General features: G+C 33.3%; 1 protein-coding gene across 3 annotated transcripts in view; it reads right to left on the bottom strand.

Annotated features, from left to right (window-relative positions):
- Window positions 1-3,625: 3,625 nt before the first annotated feature.
- KPNA5 (karyopherin subunit alpha 5) overlaps window positions 3,626-20,544 on the bottom strand; it is a 42,126-nt gene continuing 25,207 nt past the window's right edge. For all 3 annotated transcript variants that reach the window (XM_023254279.2, XM_045057941.1, XM_045057940.1), the window contains exons 9-14: window positions 17,235-17,398; window positions 14,914-14,992; window positions 13,178-13,303; window positions 12,455-12,582; window positions 9,287-9,465; window positions 3,626-6,201 (exon numbers count right to left, since the gene is read on the bottom strand). In XM_023254279.2, coding sequence (XP_023110047.1) covers window positions 6,014-6,201; window positions 9,287-9,465; window positions 12,455-12,582; window positions 13,178-13,303; window positions 14,914-14,992; window positions 17,235-17,398 — 864 coding nt within the window. In that variant the 3' untranslated portion in view covers window positions 3,626-6,013. The remainder of the gene's footprint in view (window positions 6,202-9,286; window positions 9,466-12,454; window positions 12,583-13,177; window positions 13,304-14,913; window positions 14,993-17,234; window positions 17,399-20,544) is intronic.

The following is a 20,544-nucleotide window of genomic DNA, read 5'->3' as shown; positions in this document are numbered from 1 at the left end:
TTTTAATTTTTTTGAGGAAGCTCCATACTGTTTTCCAGAGTGGCTGCACCAGTTTGCATTCCTACCAGGAGTGCGCAAAAGGGTGTCTCTTTCTCCGCATCCTCACCAACATCTGTTGTTACCTGAGTTAATTTTAGCCATTGTGACAGGTGTGAGGTGGCATCTCATTGTGGTTTTGATTTGTATTTCCCTGATGATGAGCGATGTTGAGCATCTTATCATGCGCCTGTTAGCCATCTAGAGGTCTTCTTTGGAAAAGTGTCTATTCATGTCTTTTGTCCATTTCTTCGCTGGATTATTTGGTCTTTGGGTGTGGAGTTTGACAAGTTCTATATAGATTTTGGATACTACCCCTTTATCTGATATGTCATTTGCAAATACCTTCTCCCATTCCATTGGTTGCCTTTTAGTTTTTATGATTGTTTCCTTTGCTGTTCAGAAGCTTTTTATCTTGATGAGGCCCCAAAAGTTCATTTTTGCTTCTGTTTCCCTTGCCTCCGGAGACATGCTGAGTAAGAATTTGCTGTGGTCGAGGTCAAAGAGATTGTTGCCTATTTTCAACTCTGGGATTTTGATGGCTTCCTAAGGTTTAGGTCTTTCGTCCGTTTTGAGTTTATTTTTGTGTATGGTGTAAGAAAGTGGTCCAGGTTCATTCTTCCGCATGTCGCTGTCCAGTTTTCTCACCACCATTTGCTGAAGAGACTGTCTTTTTTTCCACTGACTATTCTTTCCTGCTTTGTCAAACGTTAGTTGGCCATATGTTTGTGGACCCATTTCTAGGCTCTCTATTCTGTTCCACTGATCTATGTATCTGTTCTTGTGCCAGTACCATACTTGTCATTATGATTATAGCTTTGTAATACAGCTTGAAGTCTGGAATTGTCATGTCTCTAGCTTTTTGTTTTCAACATTACTTTGGCTATTCAGGGTCTTTTCTGGTTCCATACAAATTTTAGAATTGTTTGTTCTGGCTCTGTGAAGAATGCTGGTGATATTTTGATAGGGATTGCATTGAATATGTAGATTGCTTTGGGTAGTATCAACATTTTAACAATATTTGTTTTACCAATCCATTAGAATGGAATGTTTTCCTTTTTGTGTGTCTTCAATTTCTTTCACAAGCTTTCTGCAGTTTTCAGTGTATAGATTTTTCACCTCTTTGGTATTTAATGGGTTTTCACCTCTTAGGTATTTTATGTTTTTTGGTGCAATTGTAAATGGCATTGATTCCTTGATTTCTCTTTCTGCTGCTCCATTATTGGTGTATAGAAATGCAACTGATTTCTGTACATTGATTTTATATCCTGCAATGTTGCTGAATTCATCTATCAGTTCCAGCAGTTTTTTGATGGAGTCTTTTGGGTTTTCCACATAGCATATCATGTCATCTGTGAAGAGTGAGTTTGACTTCCTCCTTGCTCATTTGGAGGCCTTTTCTTTTTGTTCTCTGATTACTGAGGCTAGGACTTCCAACACTGTGTTGAGTAACAGTAGTAAAACACTCAATGTTTAAATAGTAGGCACTTTTGGGCATTACACATCAAACTGCCTACTGTCTCCAAATTAAAATGGTTGTGCATTAACTACTGAGCATTCCAAGTTGTTTATTTGGTGGGGTTGCCCCCAATCAACATTTTAGTTCTGGTGGTGCTTTCCAGCTAGTACGATTATTTCAAAGTTTTATTTCATAACAAAATGGAAAATTGGAATGTTAAAGTGCTAATAATAATGATATGATGTAAAGGTCTCCTAAAACTTAAACTACTGAAATATAAAATTTATTTGATGTGCTAAAAGCAGGGAATCATGTACTCACTGAACTTAGTCAACTCTTCAAATATGAATGAAAAGAAAGTCAAATAACGTACATTAAATTGACCAAACACATCATTAAAGGATATACTTAGGAATTTCTGGGAAGGGAATGGCACAGTCTATTGTGTGACCTCTACATTGCACTTTCAGAAATTCATTTGCCACTAAAATTGCAGACTGCCTTACTGAAAGTAAGGTACCCTAAATATAACCGATCCAATTCCTTTCGCTACTCTGTGATTAACATAGTTTCAAATACTGAAAGAAATGAAGCCAGGCAAAGAGACAAGCAGCAGCAGCAAACAAAAGCTCTAAGCTAGGGAGGCTTAGGCTTGGCTACGGTGTGGACCATGTGTCCCAGAGTACATTAAGAAAGTTAAACTGGACATTCCCTCCAATTTCTATTTATCTGGTTTAAAACTCTTCCCCTTAAATAAATGCACAGTATTGCGTTAAAATAACAGAAAAGGAAAAAAATAATCTCAAAACACGTGAAACTGCCAAAGCTTGAAATACAAAGACAGATCTAATGTATAGCAGAATATGTAAGTTCTAAAATAAAGGCAACATACTGCTTTATCAGATAGGTTACAAACAACATTCTTAATGGTTTTTATAAAGTAGATGGAATTATAATCATGAGAGCATCTGTTTTTGCTCCAATAAGAATACAATAGCATTAGTAGGAACAAATAAAATAGACACATTTATATAACTGCAATTGTAAAATAGTATTTTATTATTTTTAATATAGTGCTGTAACATTTCATAATATTGCATACTGCTCAAATGTTGGTTTATTTAGTTAGACAAGAATATCCTCCCTTCATCCCACACCCCAGTCAGAATTTAAAGACACATTATCCTTTTAGAGCCCTAGCACATTGTCTCCTAATATGTCACATTTCATAAAACAGTAATGCTATGAACTAAAAGAGTAAAGGTTAACAATTACTTTGATTTCAGTTTCACAAGCAGCCAGGGGATTGCCGAATTCAGAACAGCAACAAAAACTCACTAGACTTTGTAGTAGTTACCTTTTCCATAATGCTCCTTCTTAAGAAAAAATATGAAGGCAAAGGTAATGTTTCTTTTAGTCTTTTATTCAACAAATCAACCTTTATCTTGCAAGTAAGTTTTACAGTTACCAAATGATATTATTTCTGTGCCAGCAGATTTTTTTTTGTTTTTTTCAGCTTTTTGTTCTGGTGCTACCAGTAAGTGAACAAAATGACATTAAAAATTAAGTTCTAGGAACACCTTTCAAAATAAAACTTGTTTAAAAACACCAGGCTAGTGAGTCAAATACTTACAAATATAAAACAAGTAAGCATAATTGCATAGATTAACTAGTAAAAATTCAAATTCAGACAAAATGAAACAATGAATTTAATTAATGTAAAAGGCTCTTTCAAGTATTTTCTTGTTTTTTTGCATTAATGTTGTATGCATTCCCCTTTATAACATGTTTTAATTTTTTTTTTTTCAACGTTTATTTATTTTTGGGACAGAGAGAGACAGAGCATGAACGGGGGAGGGGCAGAGAGAGAGGGAGACACAGAATCGGAAACAGGCTCCAGGCTCTGAGCCATCAGCCCAGAGCCTGACGCGGGGCTCGAACTCACAGACCGCGAGATCGTGACCTGGCTGAAGTCGGACGCTTAACCGACTGCGCCACCCAGGCGCCCCTAATTTTTTTTTTTTTTTTTTTTTGGCACAGTTTCTCTTGGATTTAAATAGAAGAAGTCTTATTAGGAAAGAAAGTCAATTTTTTTTTCCATAAAGGTCAGTGAATAATAATGAAAATATATTTTGAAGCATTTTAAAAATTATATTTGAAAGGAGTTGACATATATTAAAAAATTCTAATAACAAAGTATTTGCTAGTCTTGGTTCAATAAAGTCATCACCATGTCAATAGCTGGTCCCAACTATTAGATACTACTCCTTGCATTCAAATCTAATCAAATTAATTATCCAAGTAACAGATCTAAATACAATTTTATATTTAGATGCTTATAATATGGTCATATTCTGTATTTAGAGATATAAGGTTTCACTGGCAAAATTTAAAAATTGCCCCCTCAAAAATCATCTTATGTGTGAGGGTGTGTACACACACATATATTATGTTTCCTTTCATAAGAACTACTTTGTTTGAAAGACTTGACTCTGATATTCATTAATATGACTATAGGGTCCTCAAAATAAAAGCAGGCACAGCTGGTTAGTTTATGAATTATACTGCATTATTAAGTTCGGTTGATTACAAAGAGTGGAATACCCTGTCACCTGATACTTAGAACCATCTGTACCACAAAGAGTTTACCTCATAAATTCACCATCAATTTGGTAATCTTTGATATAACTACCCTGTTCTTTTGAATACACATAACACAACAACAACAAAAACCTTTTTTTACTCAACTTTATAACTTCCACCACAATAAAAAGGGCACAGATACAATCCTCTACTTAACAATATATAAAAGAGGTTTGGCAGATACAGTCAGCATTATGGACACCATTTAAACCTGTATTTTATATCTGTAGGTTTTAAGTGTCTTGCCAAAAGCACGGTTTCATGATACATAATTTACAAAGTGTCATACTAAGTTTTAAAAGTACTCCTATATACATTTTCTTCTTGTAACATGCCTCTGATTTCCAGCAGAAACATTATAAACGCTATCATAAATGAAATCTTTCTTTACAGAATAGACTATGGATCATATCAAAAATGCTTTAGTTCCCATCTTAAGACAGTTGTATACTAATTTTTAAATAAGTATTTTAGGTATATAATTGGAAATGTAAATAGCCTGCATATAACCATAAATGAAAAGACTGCAGTTCAACAGTACCATATCTGCTTAGAAAGCTCTAACAAGTACAGCACTGTGAGAACAACACACAGACACCATATACATATGTATCTATAAATAAATAGAATTTTCCCATTGAAACTTTTTTTTAAAAGCTTCACAGTTTGAAGAGGTTTTTGCTGTTAATAGGTAAAACAGATACATTATACTGACCGATCTGCTACAAATGTAATCTAATACACTGATTTACAACAAGCAGCGGTATGACCCTCTCTGTATTATGAAATAAAAAATCCCTAATACAGATTTCAACTACATTAAAGAATCCTTAGCAATTTTCACTAGTGTCATCCTTTAGTGTCCAAACATTAAGTGCATGTAATAAAATTTAACACATAACAAGGTGATTTCTTCAGGATAATTTTGCCATTCAAGTACCCAAGTTTATTATTACACAGAAAGTGAAACTTTTCAATTACTGCTCTGAAAAATCAGAGAAAGAATTACAGTATTATTTTGCTATGCAGCACTACTTTAGATTCATGATGGCATCTCTATCATGATGCTTTTTAAAATGAAGAGTGAAAAAATAATAAAACACTATTTCAAAAATGGTAGCATATTTGGTCAAAATACAAAATATAATATTAATAGCATTTGTATGTTAAAAACAAATATTAAATGTTGTGTAATCATTTTAATGTGTTCAACATGAAGAACAGCTTTTCTCTTCACAATTGCCACATTTTAATTGATTATCAGTACAATACTTCTATGTTTTATAAATAAATTTTACAGGTTTTTTTGTTGTAACCTTTTTTTTTTTTTTGCAAAGTATAACCTACAGCACAGTGATTTATAATTTAAGGTAACAGATATTTTCACATTCTAATTTAGCTTTTACACTATTTCATGCTTCTGAAGCTTTTTTGTTTTTGCTTCAAGATAGAGGTAGATTTAATAGATTGGGCATGTCAGACTTACTGCCAGAATGCAATTCTGCTAACGCAAAACTGCTAATGCGCAGTTTCCAAGATGCTAGAAAAAATTCAGAACCATTATGTAACACTTTACCAAAGTTCTCCTTTTCAAGCTTAAGTTATTAAATAATTTTATATGTATTTAATTGTTCACAAGTAGATACAAAAAATAGATAAAACAACAGAAACACAAATACAGGTACACCAAAATAAAAACAAAACTATAACAAAAGATTGCATCCGAATGGAAACTTTTGTTTTGCTTTTTAAAAGTGCATCAACTTTTTCTTTTCTGTTCTAAGTAAAAACACACCAAACATTCCTACTGACACTGTAACAAAGAAGAGATATCTGAAACTACCCTTTCTAGCCATTAATTTTTCCCCCACCAAGTTAAAGTTGAAACCCTTCCATTGGTGCTTCCTGCTGCTGAAACACGAACTGTTGTTGATTTTCATCCACCTGAGGTACAATGCTGGGATCATCTTCTTCTACACCAAAGTAATGTTCAATCAGATCAAAAGCCTTTTGGTAAATTTCCTGATTTTCATGGCTTTGCAGAAATTCAATTTTATCCAGACCTATTATATACATATATATAGAAAATTGTTACACAGGTTTCAACATAAATTTGCACTGAAATAATGAATCCACAGCATCTGTCAGTTCACTAGCAATGGGCTGTTATTTTTATCTGATTTTTTGCATATACTGATAGCTAACACCATTTATGCCTTAAACTTTAAGAATGAGAGCATGAGGCAGTGCGGTATGAGGAAGCAGCACAGGCCTGGGGGTAAAAACATCACAGTCTTCACTCTGCTAGCTGTGTGATTTTGCCCAAATAGTTTGGTTCCTTTGTAATTTAGTGTCTCAATTTTAAAATGACAGTTTTAGATTATGTAAGTCCACAGGTCCTTTCCAAAGTAATTATGCTAAATAAAAGGCACAAAAATGGAAAGCATCAAAACAAAAACACACCAAAAGGTGAGCAAACTAGCACACACACATTATCTCAGAGAACGAACCAGAAGATAACCAATATGGAATGAATACTATTTGCAAATCCAGTGCATCTATTATATGATTTACCAAAAGTACAACCTATAAGTGAAACTGAAAATGTCTATTTTTACAAGATAAGCAGAATCTATAGCACTTCATTTCATTGCTTCCAAGAAAAACAATCTACACACAAGTCTCAGTGATACTGAAAATCTTTTCATTTGATTACAGATGAACCTCTTCAATTGTATTATTACAGGATAGTATTGGAAGTACTAGCCAGAGCAATTATGCAATGAAAAGAAATTAAAGGCATCTAATTCAAAAAGGAAGAAGTAAAACTATCATCATTTGCAGATGACATGGTTTTATAATAGAAAATCCTAAAGACTCCACCAAAAAAATAGTTAAAACTAATCAATGAATTCAGTAAAGTAGGAGGATACAAAAACAGTGCAAAAATCTACTACATGTCTATAAACTAATAACAAACTATTAGAAAGTGAAATTTAAAAAATAATCCCATTTACAAGTACATCAAAATGAATAAAATTCCTAGGAATACATTTAACCAAGGAGGTAAAAGACCTGTGCACTGAAAACTATAATGAAAGAAACCGAAGACGACACAAATCAATGGAAAGATATTCTGTGCTCATGGGTTGGAAGAATTAGTACTGTTAAAATGTCCACACTATCCAAAGCAATCTACAGATTCAATATCATCCATATCAAAATTCCAATGGTACTTTTCACAGAAATAGAACAAACAATCCTAAAATTTGTACTGAACCACATAAAACCCCAAATAGCCAGATGCAATCTTAAAAACAACAAAGCTGGAGGCATTATACTCCTGGATTTCAAACTATATGACAAAGCTATAATAATCAAAACTTAGTTGCATAAAAACAGATCAATGGAACATAACAGAGAGCCCAGTAAGAAACCCACATATAACATCAATCAGATTACAACAAAGGAGCAAAGAATGTAACATACAATGGGAAATAATAATCTCTTCAAAAAAACGGTGCTGGGGGGTCGCCTGGGTGGCTCAGTGGGTTAAGTGACCAACTTCGGCTAGGTCATGATCTCACAGTTTGTGGGTTCAAGCCCCATATCAGGCTTTGTGCTGACAGTGGAGCCTGTTTCAGATTCTATGTCTCTTTCCTCTGTCCTCCCCTGTTCTCTCTCTCTCTCTCTCTCTCTCTCTCTCTCAAAAATAAATAAACATAAATAAAATGGTGCTGGGAAAACTGGACAGCTACATACAAAAGAATGAAACTGGGCCACACACTAAAACAAACCCTGAATGGATTACTTGAATGTAAGATCTGAAATTCTAAAACTCCCAAAAGAAAACACAGCTGATAAACTCTTTGATATCGGTCTTGGCAATTTTTGGATTTAACACCAAAAGCAATGGCAACAAAAGTCAAAATAAACACGTGAGGTTTCATCAAACTAAAACGCAAGGTTACTGTTCCTTGCATACAGCAAAGGAAGCCATCAACAAAATGAAAAGACAACCTACAGAATAGGAGAAAATATTTGCAAATCATATACTTTAAGGAGTTAATACCCAAAATATATAAATAACTCATAAAACTCAACACCAAAAACAAACTATCTGGTTAAAAAACAGACAGAGGATCTGAATAGATATTTTTCCAAAGAACACAGATATCCAACAGGTTGAAAAGGTGTTCAACCTCACTAATCATCAAGGAAACATAAATAAAAACTGCAATGAAATATCACCTCACATCTGTTAGAATCAGTTCTCAAAGACTAGAAATAACAAGCACTGATGTGAAGAAAACAGGACCCTGGTGCATTGCTGGTAGGAATGTAAGCTGATGCAGCCACTATGGTAAACCGTGTAGAGGGTTTTCAAAAAATTAAACTACTCAAAAAAAAAAAAAAAAACCACCATATAATTTAGCAATTCCTTTTCTGGGTATTTATCCAAAGAAAACAAAAACACTAACTAGAAAAGATACCCACACCCCCATGTTCACTGCAGCACTATTTACAGTGGCCTAGATATATAAACAACCTAAGTATTTACTGATGGAAGAGGAATTAAAAAATTGTGGTATACATGTATATAATAAAATATCATTCAGCCATAAAAAGAATGAAATCTTGCCATGTGCGACACGGATGGACCTTAAGGGCATTATGCTAAATAAAATAAGTCACACAAAGAAAGACGAATACCATGTGATCTCACTTATATGTCAAATCCAAAACTACAAAAACAAATGCCAAGCTCCTAGAGGCAGAGAACAAACTGGTGGTTGCCGTGAAGAAGTTGGCAAAATAGGTATGAAGGAGGTCAAAAGGTACAAACTTCCAGTTATAAATAAGTCATGGGGATATAGTGTACAGTATGGGGACTATACAGTTAAGAATATTTTATTACATATTTATTAAGTTGCTAAGAGAGTAAATCTTAAAAGTGCTCATCACAAGAAAAAATCTTTATACCTATGTACAATAATGGTTGGTAACTAGACTTACTATGGTAATCATTTTGTAGCATATACAAATATTGAATCATTATCTTGTATACCTAAAACCAACATAATGTTAAACAGCAATTAAAAACAAAAAGAATTGACTATAATGATAAATTTTGAACTGACTGCTTACCATATGCTTCTTCAATGAGAGCACAGTATGGATTAATGCCTATTCCATTTTGCTTAGATTCTTGTTCTCCAAGACGTAGAATATTTTCAAGTCCATTTAAAGCCACTTGGACTATTTTAGAATCCATAACAGTCAATAGGTCACAAAGGGGTTTAATGCAACCTAAGGCTACCAAATACCTTCAGAGTAATTAAAAAAAAAAAAAGTAGAGGAAAAAAAATTTAAAAAGACTTAAATATTTACAACGATAGGAAAATATTCTTTAGTGAAATGTTACATAAACAATTAAGAAAAGTACTCATATATAAACTCAAACATGAAAACATTTAAATATTCATCTACATAGGAACCTGAAACTTCTTTTTACTCTCCTATTCTCATTTAACATAATTAGCCATAAATGATATTACAAATATTACAAAAAGATACACATAAGCAAGTTGGTACTTGGGTCTGTTTTTGCATGGCAATATGAATACTAACAATAGTGGCTTCAAGGTGCTTTTTTTTCTTTTTTTAAAGGTGAGCCTATGTACACATATCAGGGTCGCATGGGAGGATGCAGAAATGGAGAGGAAAGAGGGACATTTAAATCAAATTTCCCACAAAAACAATTGTAGCTGATGTTCTAAGGTATCTCCTGTGTTTCAGAAGCACAGAAGGCTTCTAGGAGCAAAACAGGCTCTGTTGTGAATAATTTTAACATATAATATTCACAAAAGTTATTCCACTCATTTTTTTAATACTTTGTCCTTTTCTAGTTTTTATTAGCTCTTTTCCATTCTCTATAAAATAAAGTAACTGATTTATTCACTTGGCAAAACATCCACTAAGCATAAAGGAAAAAAGCATGTGCAGAAGCCAGAATGCATGACTTCAAGGGCCAAATCCACTCATTAGTTATGTGACTTTGAGTGACTGCTCTGTGCCTCAGTTTCCCCATCTTTAAATGGGGATAATAACAGTACCAAGCTCAGAGTGTTGCTGTAAAAATACAGTTAAGAATTCAATAAAGTTAGTTTCCACTCTCTTTTTTTTTTTTAACGTTTTATTTATTTTTGAGACAGAGAGAGACAGAGCATGAACGGGGGAGGGTCAGAGAGAGGGAGACACAGAATCTGAAACAGGCTCCAGGCTCTGAGCTGTCAGTACACAGCCCAACGCGGGGCTTGAACTCACGGACCGCGAGATCATGACCTAAGCCGAAGTCGGCCGCTTAACCGAGTGAGCCACCCAGGCACCCCCCACTCTCTTTTTTTAAAAAAAGTATATACCTTCACTAGAGCACTCACTTGCCATATACCATACTAAAATTGATCAATATATTTGTTGAATGAATATCTCATAGAGGTATGAAGTTAAAGGACATAAAATACATGAAAGTATCTGATATACTCCTGACACTCAATAACTGAAATGAGGTAGCACAACAACTGGCAATATCAGATATTCAATAAATATTAGTGGTACGCATGCTGAAATTAATCTAAGATCTCTTCCCATATATGTAGAATTAATGAAATGGTGAAAATGGTTAGAAAAATAATCACCTTGGTTTGGACACTTGACTCACACTAATAAATCTAAGTAATTACATATGGACGACATAATAATGAATATAAACTGAAAAAACACAACTATTTATAGGTGAACAAAGAAACTTTGGTACCCAAAGCACATAAAAATAATATTAGTATATAAAAAATGCAAGCTAGAACAAAGGAAAGATCTTGTTTTATTACTGCTTATATTCATAACATAATGAAATGGAAATGTAATGAAACAAGTAGAATGGAAAATAAGGAGAGATGTTATCAACATATAGAAATATAAATCTAAGACAGCAAGATATAGTACAAGTGTAGGCAATAATAGACAAAACCTTCTCAGTGATTTGTAAAGTAGCTAGTAGACTGACTTCTTTTATAAATTAAGAAATAAATCAAATACTAATTAGAAAATACTTCCTAAATAGGCACTTCAAGAAACCTAAAAAGTCCTGAGTTTCCAGACAAATCCATAGAACAAGAAGATTCTGTAGGAAGTTAGGCTTTTAGACAAGTGCAAAGGAGAACCTTGCTATGGGGGAAATGCACAAGACAAAAAGAAACTCAAGAATTCTGATCATAAAAGCTGTGATGATTACACATAATAATGATAACAGCAGCTAATCTTAGTAGAGAATTTAATGTTTAAGCACCATGTTAAGCATTTAAATGTATGAATTACATTTAATTATCAAGATACTACCATAAGTACTATCTGTTAATCAAATTCATTTAAAAAATGAAGAAACTGGGGTGCTTAGGTGGCTCAGTCAGTTAAGTGTCTGACTCTTGGTTGTGGCTTAGGTCATGATCTCACAGTTCGTGGGATTCAGCCCCATCCATGTTGGGCTCCAAGCTGACAGTGCAGAGCCTACTTGGGATCCTCTCTCTCTCTCTCTCTCTCTCTCTCTCTCTCTCTCTCTCTCTGCCTGTCCCCTGCTTGCTGTCTCTCTCAAAATGAATAATTAAAAACAAAAATTAAGAAACTGTGGATTAAACAGATAAAATGACTTTGTCAAGGTCATGCAACTTTTACTGAGGGAACAGGATTTGAAAGCATCCTGACTTCAAAGCCCACAGTACCTATTTATGTGGTTAGTAAAATAAACAAGTAAATAAACAATAAAAGGCTTAGATTCAAAAAGTTATCATAAAAAAGAAAGAAAGAATACTAGTAATGAAAAATAAAAGATACCATCCATAGATAAGGCTAATAACCAGTTAGGAGAACATTACTATACAAACAAATGTCTATTTCAATGTATTTTAGATAAGGGATGCTCAAATTCATTAGCCATTTCTATATAATAAAGTTACATGTATGTGACTTCAATGGTCTAAAAAAATTTGCAAATTAATATAGACTGTTCTTTTTCAGATTTTTAATCTCTGATTTTTTAAATACAGTCTGTCAAAGAGAATGGTGTTATTATCCTTTAATGAAAAAAAAAAAACCTGTGAATGAATATACCTAATGTAACAAATGCTTTCATTTCACATTAAAATGCTTACTAACTGATTTAGAAATAATGTTTTAGTTTCATCAACAAATAAAATGTATTTAGTACTTCATTTAGTTCTATTGACATTTTAAAAAATATCAAAAAAATTTTTATCATACCTTACTTGTTCTGGAGTGCCTCCTGATGTTGCGTTAGTTATAGCCCAAGCTGCTTCTTTTCTGGTGCGAAACTCTGCTTTCTGAAGAATCTCAATCAAAACAGGAAAAATATTTGCATCTATAACAGCCTGAGGAGGAAAAATGATACAGCATAATCAATGCAAATACTGTTTTAAACATATTAGTAAGTGGAGAGACTCATTGGTTTTAAAATGCCAGGCTTTTTGGAAATACCTCTGATAATCTTTCTAATCTTTCAACAAACTTTCATGATTGGAGAATATATTAACAGAATATTAATTTTAAATATGATGAAGTACAAGGTGGATAATTTATCAAAATGGATAATTTTTGACTCAAGAAGCTTGGTAAGATCCTAATAAATCACTACTTAAAAGCTTAGAAAGGAAGATCACTACCTATTTAAAACTAATATAAATCCATCCTTTTTAAAGAGTAGCCATATGTGTCCAGCACTGTGGGCAATTTTATACACGCACACACACACACACACACACACACACACACACACACAATTCCTCACTAGACTCCTACAAATTAATGTTATTATTTTAGAGGAGAAAAGGCTATGTTCTTTAAAATACTTTTCAAGATCTTTTTAAGTAACTCACTAAAAAAAAAAAAATCACTGGTAAAATGCTGACTTTTGTCCACACTGACTTATGAAATCTTGCTGTTTTCTTAGATCTGAAAGGTATTTACCTGAATCTGAGCTCTATTTCCAGCAGTGATATTAGAAACAGTCCAGCAGGCTTCTTTTCTGATTGATTCCTTTGGGCTACTTAACAAGTGTAAGAGACACGGTAATGCAGAGCAATTCAAAATTACCTAAAACAAAAATCAGAAATGGAAACAAAGTTTTATGACAAAAACAATAACAAAAAAACAAATGAAAAAAATCCACACAAAAATATACTAATAATTTAATTTAGAAATATAAAAACCACTCTGAAAAACTAAATTGGGAAAAAAGGGATTCCTTTCAAAGTAAAACTTAGGTTTTTGCTATCTTCTACTCTCCCTCTTTGCCAAATCTGGTCTAATGCAGGTGCAGAAAGTGCCCTTGTCAAACCACCAAAATGTGAATTAGCAGTACATTCAGAGGTGTGCCCTTCAAGTTTAGGAATACACTCAAGAGTTCAACTGATACAACAATTTGAAGAGAGATTTAGTGACTGGCCAGTATCCGACCCCTAGTTTTACCGAATGAAATGATGGAAAAAAAAAAAATCAAACAGGTCGAAAGTACCTGATTCTATAAATGTAAAAACCTCAATGTATACAATAAGGTAATTTTTTTCATTAAAATGTTTATTCCACTTCTCTTTTATAAAATAGTATGTTCTGCTTTGTCTCTTTACATTAATTCCATGGCATAATTGTGTTCCTATTTTCAAAATATCCACAATGATTTGCATTAAATTTACTTGGTGAAAAATGCATGAAGCAGTATATGAAAATTCTGCTGAAGAGTATATGTTTAAAAGGGCATTCTCATTTAAAGAGCTATTTCAAATTAGAAACTATCAATTACTAAGCATTGCCTATTTAATAACTAATGTGTAAGTACCTAAATAGGACTTGAATAAATTAAAACTGAAAGACAATATGTAAATTAGAATAAAATTTATTTAATGGTGGCAAAGGAGAACTGAATGTGTTACAGAGTTTAAGTTCCTATCTTCAAAAAAGACTGCCCCAGATGTAATCTTGATATCACACCTTTTTTTTGGTATGTCACCATTCTCCAAAAGACAGACAGACACAGACACATGTAGTTACTAATCCGGGAAATGTTTCCTTCCATTCTCATAATCTAGATCTTCAATCTACTAAAAAAGGCCCTCCCATTTCTAACCAATCCCCTTCTAACCTGTTTATAATCAATCACTCTCTCCCTGATAGTTCCTCTTCCAGTCAACCTTATTGTCTCTTAAACACAACTCACACATCTACTTCTGTACCTATGGTCATATAAATCTCTTCTGGTTTACTTAAATTCTTCTCCATCTTTAAAATACAGTTTAATTACAACTCCGTTATGGAATCTACAAAGATTTCTCAGCACAGTGATCTCTTCTTAAAATTTTTATCGCATTTACTGACCAATCAGCTCTCGTCAAACATATACTAAACTTGGGCAATTTACTTTGTTTTAATATGTATTTTCTCCTCAATTTTATCATAAATCCCTCAAGAGCCTACCTTCTATCTTCTACTTCTTTACATCAATATATATCTAGGATAGTGCTTTCACACAGAGGTATTTGAGGTTAATCACTTATTACCAAGAATATGCTTATTACCATTACATTGTAGATGTCTATATGGTTGTGGCAATGCTAAAGTCTTGATTAATATGTAACCAAGTAGTATGAAACTAGGTAAATTTCTTAAAATCCATTATGTTAACAATTTATGTTAAAGTCTGAACTCACCTGTGTTTGAATATCATCACCAGTCACAATATTACCAACTGCTCTTAATGCAGGTGATACAACTTTATAATCATTGTGCCTAAAAATAATAAAAATACCAACTTACATGATATATGAGAGTTAAAATTTACCCAAAAAATGCAAAAATAGTACAAAAATACCTGTATACTCTTTACCCAGAAATCCCATTCAAGTTTCACTAGTTACCCCAGTAACACCTTTGTAATAAAGAATCTAATCCAGGATTATGTATTACACTCAGCTGTCATGTCTCTAGTCTCTTTCAATACAAAAAAGTTCCTATTTTTTTCTTTATGATCTTGACATTTTTGATGATCATAAGCCAGTTATCTGTTTTTCCTCCAATGTATCCTCATGATTAAGACACAAATCAACTACTTTTAGCTGGGACATCACAAATGCTATAGTCTTTTCATTACGTAGTATAGCATCTGACACCTGTTTTTTCTACAATAGTGGTGCAGAACTCCAGTCAATTAGGATGATGTTTGTCAGATTTCTCCTCTTTAACATTACTGTTTTTCCCTTTATAATTAATATTTTGGAGAGAATATACTTTTATACTATGTAAAATCCCATTCCTTATCCCACTTTTACCACTACTTTCACCATTTCTTGATGTGTATTGTTTGAATTATTATTCATATTGTTGCCAATGATTTTCTAATACCATTATTTCAACTGTATGTCTTTTCTACCTTATCTATTGATCTACCTACTTATTTTAGTATGGACTCACGGACTCCTATTTTATTCAATACGTTAGTTTGGTTCTTGTTAATGAAGAGTAGTAAAAACCAAGATTTCATGTGTTCAGCTTTTTAATATAGATGTATCTCTACTCTCAGGCTCTTTAAGAGGATAAACACACACACACGTATGCGCACACACACACACACACACACATTTATTTCTACATCTATCTCTTTATGTTAAAAGCCATGAGTTCACATTCAAATCTCCAGTTTTAATCTAATACCACAAGATTATTCTGGCTTTCCTCCCTTCCATATTTGTATTTCCATTCTCTTAGAATAAGAACCTGGCTTCTTTTATCATAATCTCCCCACACATGACCAATCTTCTGATCTGGCTAGGCTGTTATCCATCATTTTTTGGCTCCAAACCTTGCTCCAGCCTGCCTGCTCTTCTGGTCTAATGGTTGCCACCCTCAAGCTTGAGCCCTGACACCCCCATTAGATGTTGTCCTCAGACTGGAGCCACAACCCCTTATCAGACCTCTCTTCTTTGTACTGTCTGCCTTGTTTGTTTTTTTGACAAAAGGAAGGAATATAGTAAATCTTTTTTTAAAAAAAGGATACAGAAACCATCTTGAAAATTATATATATTTATATATATTTATATATATTTATTAATATATATATATTATATATTATATATTATATATTATATATATAATATATTATATATTATATATTATATAATATATATATTTATTAATATATATATTATATATATATGTTATTATATATATGTTATATATATATGTTATATATATAATATATATATATTATATATTATGTTATTATATATATATATATATATATATATATATATATATATATATATTAGAGCAAGAGAGGAAGCAGGGGAAGGGCAGAGGAAGAGAGAGAAAGAATCCTAAGCAGGCTCCAAACTCAGCACAGTGCCCAACAAAGGGCTTGATCCCACGACCCTGGGATAATGATCGGAGCTGAAATCAAGAGTCAGATGCTCAACCAATTGAGCCACCCAGCCACTCCAGAAACTATCTTTTTAAAACAAGTTGTCTTACACGTTTTTAACTTCTTTTATAGAAAATATATTCTTTTTAAAGAAGGTAGCAATAACAGCCCAGCAAGAGAAATACTAACACAAGTGAAATACTAAATGTTTTCATTACATGGACTTTTACATAAGTTAGCTATTGTAATGAACAATTAACTAGATTACAGGTTCTGTAAGAACAAGTACTGTGTTCTATATTTCATTAACAATATCTTGTACAACACTAGAGGCAATAGGAATTCCATATATACCTGCTGAATTAAATCCCTCCCACTCATTAAGAGATTAAAATTAATGAAATATATTAATGAAATGATTAGTTCCAACTAGAGGATATGAGATGCAAATTTAAGCATTATAGCTTTTCAGCATTATAGCTGTTCTGAAAAGTGGGGTTGATGGCTTTTTAATCCTTCCTGAAGATGTGACTCTTGAGATATTTACAAGGCCATTATTCTAACTGCTAGACTTAATACATAATCATACAATTATTTATCATAAATTATAGTTACATCAAAAGTTCCACCAATCTTCGACAGACTCCAGAATCAATGACTGCTTGAATTTTATCATTGGGTCCATCAGAGAGATAAGAAAGGGCCCAGCACACATCTGCTAATACATCTGGGTCACTGCTAAACAATAATCGTGACAAGACATTTAAGCAAGGTGAAACCTGGAAGAAAAGAAAAGAGCCAATATTTAACAATTTTCTCTAAGACCAAGTTTCCTTAGGCAAATGCAGAAACTCATTTTAAAACAAAAATTTAATAATACAAAAAAGTACCAGCGAATTAACACATTCTATTATTTTAAAATTATGATCAAATATATGAACATATAATTATTTCCAATTAATCTTAAATAAGATATGTGGTAATTTAAAGCTTTTTAGGGTAATGAAATACATATTTGAGATGCTCTATGTTTAAATCATACATATACACACCCAAAAAAGGCATATCAAAACAGAGGGAAGTAAAAATGTTTAAAGTGTCTAATATAATAATCATGGAATATGATACAACATAAATGAATCTCAACCTACTCATCATATATACATTATTGGAAATAAACCTAATAACAGTTGAGGATTAAAGGTGTAGAAAATACAAAAAGAAATCTGAAAGGTTTTTAAATGGAAGTCACTACTAAACTCTACTTCTTAATGTAATGAAACCCTGAATCTTCAACACACACACACACACACACGAGACTTAAGCCCTCTAGCATTAATATTCCAACTAATTAGCTGTGCAATGAGCACATCACTTCATCTCTGAAACTCAGTTTCCAATTCTGTGAAACAAAGGCTGAATTACATAAATTTATGATCTTTCCTTTCTTAGGTCAGACAGACCTAGATTCATTAGCTGTGTGACCATGGGCAAATTACCTAACATCTCTGAAACCCATTTTCTTCATTTATAAAACAGGAATAACACAGTCCTGTTAAATGATAAGAATGCACATAGCATCTTAGAATAGTGCTGGCATATAGCAAGCACTGAGACTGAGATGTTGGTTGGCTCTTTTTATTGCCATGATCAGTATTGATTCTATATTCCTTAAAGTTTTTTTTTTTAAATGTTTGTTTATTTTTGAGGGAGAAAGAGAGAGAGAGCATGCATGTACACACACACATAAACACACACACAGGGGCGGGGCAGAGAGAGGGAGACAGAATCCTAAGCAGGCTCCAGGCTGTCACGGCGGAGCCCCGACGCAGGGCTCAAACTCATGAACCGTGAGATCATGACCCGAGCTGAAATCAAGAGTCAGACACTTAACCAACTGAGCCACCCAGGCGTCCTTGAAGTTGTTGTTTTTTTTTTTTTTTTTATCAGCATCCTAAAGTATCCCTTCTATCTCAGAAAAGGGCTGTATGCTAAATTTAGATATGCTACAAAAAAAAGAGTAATGATAGCTTTTTCATGCTTAGTATTTTATTTTTATTTAAAAAAATTTTTTTAAATGTTTACTTATTTTTTGAGAGAGAGAGAGAGAGAGAGAGAGAGAGAGCAGGGGAAAGACAGAGAGAGAGGGAGACACAAAATCCGAAGCAGGCTCCAGGCTCCAGTTGTCAGCACAGAGCCCGAAACACGGAGCTCGAACTCATGGACCGTGAGATCATGACCTAAGCCGAAGTCAAACGCTTAACAAACTGAGCCACCCAGATGCCCCTCATGCTCTAGTATTTTAGATGAATTTTCTCTTTACCTCAATTTTAAAGACTGCCAGGACATAAACTATAACCTTCTAAAAATACTTATCAATGTTCTCTGCTGGGCCGTCTCCTGTAAGGATGACCCTAGGGCCCCGGAACAAGAAATAGTTTCTTTACAAAATAGATGTGTTTGTAAGTTAGTAAAACAAATCTGCACAACTGGATCCTTCCTGAACAATCATGCCTTCACCCTTGCCAACCACCTTCTCTTCCTTGAACAGAGAAATGTGTAAATTATTTTTAAAGCAAATATAAATTTGTGAGTTAAAAAATTCAGCATAGCTAATCCATATCTTTGTACTGACTTAAAAAACAGTGAAGTACTACATATTTTTAAAGGAAGCAAAATAAAAATATTTCTGATTCACTGTCTTCTCAGAACAAGGAAAAGAAGAAAGAGAAATACAAATTCTATCTCTGAGGAGTGCAGTGGACATCTGTAATCCTGCCTGTAATATATTGGGGACACGATTATAAATGAGGAGGGAAAGGTGGCACCTCAATGCCTGGAGAGGTAGCTACCAATAAGAAGGAAGCTTAAAAAAAAAAGAAGAAGAAAAAGAAAGCTAATTTATCATCCAACTATCATCCCAAAGATCTCAAGAATCAGAGGTACCAGGTATCACAGAAAACACAGAAGAGGAACAGTGTTAAAACAGAAAGAGCTTAAAAATCTAAATGGGAAACAGGTTAGACTCTGGGTCCCTACCATATAGGTAGGTGTCTAATATTCTCAATGCTACCAAAGACTAGACGTTTATTTTAAGGAGAAGCTGAACAACAAAAAGTGAACTACAGAAACTGAACTTTGGGGTATCAGGCATAGACAAGGATGAAATAAAGCACAGGATCAGAAATTCCAGAGTAAAAGTTTACATACTGACTGAAGAAATCCTCTAGCCCTCTTCCAATACCCAATTCTCACATCTCCAGTAGTATTATCTATATACCACACCTCAACCCAATCTATTTACTTTCCAGCAGGAGAGTGGAAAATCGTCTCTGGAGACAGTATGATCTCAGAAAGCATACTGAAATTTGGAGTTCCTCAGAGAAAACATGGTTTTGCTGTCCAATTACTCTGTAATGAAGTCCATGAAATGATGAGTCTAAACACCCACCTATCTACCCATTTTCCATTTAGCTTTTACTGCCTGCTTCCTAAGTATGTCCAGAGTACCCAAGACCACCAGTTAAATGAGGAGATCCCCCAGTAAAAATGAGACTAAGACAAACAAACCATAAACAAAACAAAAACATACAAAAAAACAGAGACACCAGAAAAAAGAAAAGCTCAAAAAAACTGTAAATCCTCACAGATGCATAATTTGCTAGGTCCATAAAAGAAGCTTATAGAAGAAGTCTATATAAAAATGAGCAGAAAACAAAACAAAACAAATCTTGAAAATATAAAATATGATTGTAAAAATAAAAATTTCAAAAAAAGTCAACGATACAGGAAAAATCTCTCATAGAAAAATCACAGAAAATGTACGCAACAAAAGTCTTAAGCCCTTTTAACGTGAATTACACTGTAAGATTGGGATATATAAGTAAACAAGAAGAGACAAAGATTCTTAACTCTAAGGAGTTTA

Source organism: Felis catus, chromosome B2 (assembly GCF_018350175.1).
Source record: "Felis catus isolate Fca126 chromosome B2, F.catus_Fca126_mat1.0, whole genome shotgun sequence".
In the NCBI taxonomy this organism is placed as follows: domain Eukaryota; kingdom Metazoa; phylum Chordata; class Mammalia; order Carnivora; family Felidae; genus Felis; species Felis catus.
This window is presented reverse-complemented; position numbering and strand designations above follow the sequence as displayed.